This window comes from Gavialis gangeticus, unplaced genomic scaffold (assembly GCF_001723915.1).
Source record: "Gavialis gangeticus isolate Ggan-Ray unplaced genomic scaffold, GavGan_comp1, whole genome shotgun sequence".
Lineage (NCBI taxonomy): Eukaryota > Metazoa > Chordata > Crocodylia > Gavialidae > Gavialis > Gavialis gangeticus.
In genome coordinates this window covers 61,498,292-61,505,877 of record NW_017729029.1, presented here as the reverse complement: position 1 = coordinate 61,505,877, position 7,586 = coordinate 61,498,292, and the positions used below count along the sequence as shown (strand labels likewise).

The 7,586-nt window shown below is 36.2% G+C and overlaps 1 protein-coding gene across 1 annotated transcript in view; it reads right to left on the bottom strand.

The window, feature by feature from the left end:
- Window positions 1-4,053: 4,053 nt before the first annotated feature.
- Window positions 4,054-7,586, bottom strand: part of GUCY1A3 (guanylate cyclase 1 soluble subunit alpha) — a 23,635-nt gene continuing 20,102 nt past the window's right edge. Inside the window, exons 7-8 of the mRNA XM_019521686.1 lie at window positions 6,826-6,980; window positions 4,054-5,094 (exon numbers count right to left, since the gene is read on the bottom strand). Of these exons, the coding sequence (XP_019377231.1) occupies window positions 4,893-5,094; window positions 6,826-6,980 (357 nt within the window). The 3' untranslated portion in view covers window positions 4,054-4,892. The remainder of the gene's footprint in view (window positions 5,095-6,825; window positions 6,981-7,586) is intronic.

Here is a 7,586-nt window from a genome sequence, read left to right as displayed (position 1 = left end):
ATTTCAGAAACATTCAGCAATGTCTTAGAGCAAAACACACCACTTAAATTCTAATCTGACACTGTTAGACCGCAGTCCAAGATGAATTTAACAGTTTAGATAATGCTCAAGGGGTGCATATACATGAGATGTTTACTGCGCAGTTGACTAATTAACTGTGCAGTAAACATTTCTGTGTCTACATGTGTATCCTTATTAGGGTTCACAAAGCTAATAAACTTTGCAGCAGGGTAGTACTTTTAAAATACACGTACTGCCCTGCTTTGGAGTTTTTTCATATGCAGCAGCGCACATGTAGACACTGCCCCAGATGGCTGGGGCAGAAGGTGCTTGTGTGGGGCTAGCCAGCAGACAGCCCCAGCGCTGAAGCACCCTCGTGCCTCATCCAGCTGCTCTGCTGCATTTGAAGCCCGGTCAGAGCAGCCCTGGGCTGGCAGGCTCAGCCCCAGGGTTCCCTGCCAGCCCAGGCTGCTCCAACCGGGCTCCACATGCTGTGCACGAATAAACTCCAGAGCAGTATGCTCCAGAGGTTTTGCTCCCAGGTGCACTTTCAAACAGCATGCCTGGGAGTAAAACAGAGTTTATTCATGTGCATTAATCACACGTGTAGATGTGCCCAGGGACTCATGCTTCTCTGAATTAGAATAACCTATGTAGAAGGCAGGAAACTTTTGTGAGCTTTGTCTTCTCTTTCTTCAAGGGAAGGTGTGATGTTGACAGACTGAAGCAGACTAATACCAACTCAGGACTTGATTTAAAGCCTACTGAAGTCAAAGTTATGTATGAACATTGAAGTGAGATCTCCAGGGTCATTAATTTGTGCTGCAATTCCTTCTGGGTCTGGCTCAGCAAAGAAAATCTGGTTGAGTAGGTTTGTTCCCATCACTAAATTTGTTACTTTCACCTCTCCACACCTGCAAATACTGAATTTCACTGGGGACAGGATTCCACAGGGCCAAAGGGCAATTTCTTAGCCCCGTCCCTCCCCACCATGAAAAATCCCTTTTTAGAGCATTCCACTACAAGCATTCTTAAAATAACCTTAATACTTAAGTTTGAAAGAAAGACTACTGAACAAAAGTGAAAATCTGTGTAGTAACTTTGATTGGGAACCTTGTAACTTCTCAAGGTTCAGATGACAGAACAATTTCAGTTTAAGTCTATGACGTGCAGCAGAGATGGAAGCAAATCATGGAGGTTATTTCCATTTACAATAGGTAACTGCTGACTTAACTAGAAGCATTACTTTATGTTCAGGATCAAAAGGCACGTGAGACATGCAGCTTGTTGTTGATTTTGCGATTCCTTCTAGTATATTATTTCTTTGCCTGACTATCCAGCTTCATGTTCCAGCATAACTTCATATTTAACATTCAGATCCTACCATTTAAGCTCAGAGAATGCATATCTTATGCACTGCTGAGTTTCTTAAAATAATGGGTCATGTTCTCCCCTTTGTTTTGCAGTCAAGAGGAGAGGAAAAACACAATAATATCAGACCAATAAACCAGGAAATAAAGAAAGGCAAGGTGCCTGACACTTCTCCCTGTTGTCCAAATTGTTTTTTCTGGGAGTTTGGGTTTTTTTTGCTTTGTTTTCACATGATGGTTTGAATAAAGAACCTCAGACTAATTGCACTTCCTCTGGCACCAGAGATGAGAAAAAATCTTCCAAACATCTCCTTGACACTGTATCAGACCTTGATGGAATGAATCACTGTCAATAGAACTATTTGATTTATCTTTAACATTAGATATATGTGACAAAATTATTAGGTTGATAGATCCTGGTTCACATTTATGCTATAAAGCCCCTTTGCACCACTTGACAGAGCAGGGGACTGTAAACATAGATGTAAATTGTATCAGAACAGTGTAAAGTGTAAATGAGGACCATGCTCACAGAATCACCTCAATCTACTACAATTTGCACATCTGATGCAAGTGTTTAACATTCTAATCTACCTTTGCATTTATATTGTTGTCATCAAATGGTATCTGAGCTCCAGCATACTACGTGGCTGAATGCAAGAGAACATATAGGACAACAGATTGGAAACAACCGTATTATATTCATCTGCTTGCAAAAAATATTATGTCAGTTAAATTTCATCTTTCTTTTGTAATTTTCAAAAGAGCGTACTTGTTGGCTGTTTGATGTTTTTGCCTTAGTTCATGTTTAAATAACAATATTTGGTTTTAAACATATGTATTTTTGCATTAGTACTTAGGTGCTGACTCAGTGAAGAAATTGAGCAGGAGCTTGATATCACTGAGACTTAAGCACATACTTAAAGCCTTGATTCAGGAAAAGACCCCAGCAGCACATTCTTATGCTGAGTCCTCTTCAGAAAGAAACTCAAGCACATATCTAATTTTAAGAAGGTGCTTAAATCTCATTGACTTGAATGAGCTCAAATGTAGTTGCTTAAGGCTAAGCATTTGCTAAAGCACCTAGTCTGAATGCTTCCAGGCACATCTACATGTGCGTTAATGTGCCATAGATACTGCACATTATTTAGTGCCTGTAATAACAAATACTAACTCATGTGAAGTAACTGGTGCTACTGTGCAGTAGCGCCGGTGCACACATTTTAAGTGGCACAAATGCACAGTAGACTAATTCTTCTGTGCATTAGTTCATTAGCACAGGTTTCGCTGTGATGTGCTAATGCTCAGCAGAATTAGTCTACTGTGTATTTAGCTTCTCGTGTAGATGTAGTATCAGTGGATAAGGAATATTTGGGCATTTTGAGATATAAAGTTATTGAAAACAATGATATCACAGAAATTTGCACTAGCTGATGTTCTGGCTCAAACTATTTTAGACTGAATGAGGCAGTCACATGTTTGGGAGAAGAAACCTCTTTCTGTAAGGCCAAATTATACTCACTTCAAATGATCCCCTTTAAAAGAAATGGGAGCAGTCAAAAAACTGCATGATGTACATCCCATAGAGTCATGAATTTATATTAAATCAGTCCTTGAGAAAGGCCATCTATCCAATACAAAAATAATGTTCTCTCAACCAAAGTGGAACTCACACTATGGTGTCTTTTCCATACTGTAGAAGAGGAGTCATATTGGAGAAGAAAAGTGTTTTTATTAAAAAGTCCAGTTTATTTTTTCCATTTGCACTAAATGAGGGATGGACTGATGCTCAGACTTCAGTAGTTATTGAATTGTGTCCCTTTTGTGGGTCTTCCAAGGAGTTCCCCTATAATGCTTAACTCTACAGGCATTCTCTCAGGACTTCTAAATCTTCTATGGCTATAAGTTTAAGTCAACATAATAATATCTGTCAATAAAAACAATGCTGTTTTGACCCTATTACCAGCAAGATGTTCAAAGTTGCTATGTCCCTGCAATGTTGTTGTTTCTCTGTTTCAAACAGAGCATAGTTTTACTCTCCTAGTTTCTAAGTCCTCTTGGAAAATGATTCAGTATCTCCACTGCTATTCAGATGGTGCTTGTGGAAAATTTGTTTTAACATATACTATTTTTTAAATATGTTCCTGGGCATTTTACCATTAGCTCTGCTGGTGAAAATAGCAACTGGGTTCTAATAGAAATAAATACATTAAGTACTGTGTGGTGCTCAGATAAAATGGTAAATAAAGCCATGTAAGTACCACTGACACAGTCAGAAATGCTTGTTTCACTAACAAAACATTTTTTGTTATCTTCTATAATGCTGCAGAGTAAACAAAGCTACGAGAAATCCAAACTGGCTCACATGTGCCAAGAATTGTTAAACAGGTTCCAGTAGCATAATCTAAAATTCTGTTATGCACAGACCACAGAAGCATGGTTTGCAGCACGGCTGCAATAGCTAAAAAAGCTTCTCAATTTCCTGGTAATAATGCTGCATGTATATACTTAAAGCCTTTCTCTTCACCTTAATTGCTAAACGACAATTTTTAAATGAATGAATAATATATATATTCAGAGTCTATTTCACCTCTGTATTATTTTAGTTTAACATCATATGTTCATATCAATGTGTTTCTGTGTTACATGCTGTGCAATCTGGTTGGAATTCATTTTCTATGTAAACACTTCCCAATATATTTTATTACAGTCTTTGAAACAGTTAAAATTAAATGGCAACAAAGAGAAAACATATATTGCTACAACACATAATATAAGGGTGAAATAATTTTTAAATTGCATTTAAAACTCCATGAACTAAATATTGTTGCTGATTACAAAGGCTTTAGTATGTGATAATACATTTTTGATCTATAAATATTTATTTTATGCACAATAATAAATTCAGAAAGAGTAAGCAGCATATTATGCTATATATACTGTTATTAGTTACCACTGACAACCTGATTCAACAAAATGCTGAGTGCCAACTATTCTCATTTACTTCAGCGCATGATAGGAGATGGTCCATATCTCATAAGACTCACCCAAAGGACATAATGATGCAACAGAAGATGATGATATCAGTTATAATTGTTTATGGATACTTCTCTGATCAAGCAACTAAATAGACTGTTTTTAATAAGCATTGGTGTGCGCAACTCACAATACTGCATGTGGCTGCATCATTTGTGCATTACGTTTCCTGCAACAGTATATGTACAACACTTCTACAATTTGCAAAACAAGTAGGATTGAAATGGTTATGTAATACTTACAAATTATCACAGGCAAAACAAAATACTATAAAACAACATTTTAAAACAGTGAAGTTGAAATATTTAGTGACTGTATTTCTTATGGAAAACAAAAATAAAAAGTAGTCTGTGACATACTTCCTGAAATTTTAATACTGGTTTTCAGGTGTTAACAATCTAAAGTGCTTTCATATTTCATATACTTTTTATTCTCAGTGTATACAAAACTGAAAATATTTATAAAATTATTTTGTAAATGTGCTATTTAGTCTATTCCTGTTGCCTTGCCTAAGAAATTTGCATTACCATCTTCAATATCTCTCTTTTGAAACCAGGCCTTTGAATTTGTTCCTTGAATATAAGCATCCAGAAAATAACAAATCCCAGGGATATCACTGGGAAAGTTTGGAGGAAGTTCTTCTCTTGAACGGGGTGTGAACACAAAACCTGGGTATTCCTTAAGCAGCCTATGAGAAAATTAAAATGATTTGATTAAATATTAAATCAAACATTAAATTGTTGTAACTAGTGAAAACATTCTATCATTCTTCTTCATACATGATTTGTAAATCAGGACAGGTTCTGTTTCAACACCTCTCTGTTATCCAATGAAGAGAGAAATTATGCTGCTTAGCTGGCATTCCCTTTGATTACTGAGTGATTTAGTAGTCTATGAGATATTCAAACCAAAACATAGTCTCTCTTTCTATTACAAGGCAATATATTTGTTGTAAATACTTTTAAAAATCTATTTAACATTAGCTAGTAGATCAAGTTAGTTTATAAGCCTGGCACCCGAATTAACCTTTCAATCAAAGAAATATGAAAAGGGTCTTAATACAGTGCTTAAGCCACCAAGCCTGGAACCAAAGGGACTCCATGCTCTAACCAGGACCTTTGTCTCAGTGGATCAGAAACTTGCCTAGTCCTCTTTCCTTTTAAGCCAATAAATACAAAGTACAGTGGCTTATCTTGATATACTGAAACCAGGAAGAAGTACTCTAACTAGCTGACATTTCCAAGTGGCCTTCAGGTGTAACATTAAATGGAATACATTGCAATAATCCAATCCAAATGTGACAGACTTGGGGAATAATGGTGTTGAAGACTACATTTGACATCACTTACCATTGACCTGATATATGCATATAGAAAAAAAAGCATTCTTGGCCCCCATTCTTGACACCCAGAAATAACTGGGACTATAACAGGGATTTCTATATTGTGAACCAGAGGCACAAATATATGAATCTGTTATTTCTTCTTAATAGGAAGAAAAATCATTTCCACCGGTCTCTCAATTCCACCCAATAATGACACCTATTTCTTTATCTGAATTATTTCCCTATATTACAAAGGTATCAGGGAGAGGAAAAGAGTTGTGCTCTGTTTCACAAGGGAGTATTTTCATGTTCCAAATAATGATCAAACACATTGGTCACTGAAAATAACAATAGAGCAACTTAACTGCAACCCTATTCACTTCCAGTAGTCTTCATAGCAGAGTCAACAATACCTTGTGGTCATTTATATCAAGGACTGCTGACTAAAAAAATCAGCATGGTCATCTCTTTCTTACTCCTTATTAGAAGACCATTGACCAGTCTAATCTAGGTGTCATATGGAAGTTTAAAATTTCACTGAACTAGGGCCCAGAAAACTGAATAAACCAGGTAGTGGCACAGTTGCTTCATCACAATTTTCTTATTTATCCTCCCTAAACAAAATTAAAAGATCTGGCAACAGTTGATGAGTTTATCAATCACCAGAAATGGTTTCTTAAGGAAATATCTGTTGTTCAGTTTTATTATTTTTTTCAAAGGAGCCTAAGTCAGTTAGGTGCCCAACTCACACTGAAAATTATTTAGTTCAGAAGAGGAAGAAAAAGCCAGACATGTAAAACTTCAAGGTCAATAGCAAAATGTATTCTATTTATTCTGAATTGCTACTTGTAATAAATGTGACATGGGAAAAATACATATTTTTTCTCAATCTTTCCTTTGCTGTTGCTACTGGCTGGATGGTTCCTGGCTAAATGATGCAATCATGAGCTATACCATCAAAAAAAAAATCTCAGGAAAACAAAGCTGAATTTTGTTCAGCATTTTGTTCTGAACTTTGTTAAAAAAAGTGAAGACAACAACTGAGAAAGTACTACAGAAACTGTCATAAGTTTAGATTAATTTTAAGTACTGTACCTGTAAGTTGTTGGACTGACATTTATTTTCCTAGGTACACTGCAAGACTCAAACTTGTTGGCAAGAGTTACATTATTTCCAAAGAGACAATAACGTGGCATTTTAACTCCAACAACTCCAGCAAAGACGGACCCAGAATGGAGACCAATACGCATCTTTAAATGAAAGACATAAAGCAGCTTTTATTAGGTATAGAAATAATCTTACAGCAAGTTAGCTTTAGTACTTCACCTTTGAATGAGAATATTTTAGAGGTACTTATATTTAGTGGTGGGCCTGTAATTTTTTAAGATATGTTCTATTATCATTAGAGGGCCATAAGCTTGCTTAAGGAAAGACTACACTGCTTAAATTTTCAGTCCATTAAAATTGAATCACCATTCATGGTCTTACTGACACCATCCAGCCCTAAACTGATCTAGGAATGACATCATACTATTATTATCAGGAATTATTGTCATAAATCTGAAATGCTTTTCTAAATATTTAGAGCAAGGGGTGCTGCACAGTAAAGAGGTGAGCTGGTAGAAAGGTAAGATGTAAGCAGTTCTGTTTTTTGGGGTTTTTTGTTTTGTTTTGGACTCCCTTTGTACATTACAGATATCACACAATTAACTGATGAATTGCGCAGTTACCCTGAGACCAGTTACATGTGCAAAATACACAAGCCATAACAAGGTTCAACCAGCTATAAAGTTAGACCTTGAAAATGTGTACTGAGTTTATAGCTGGTTGCTATCAAGCTTTAATTTGCACATGTA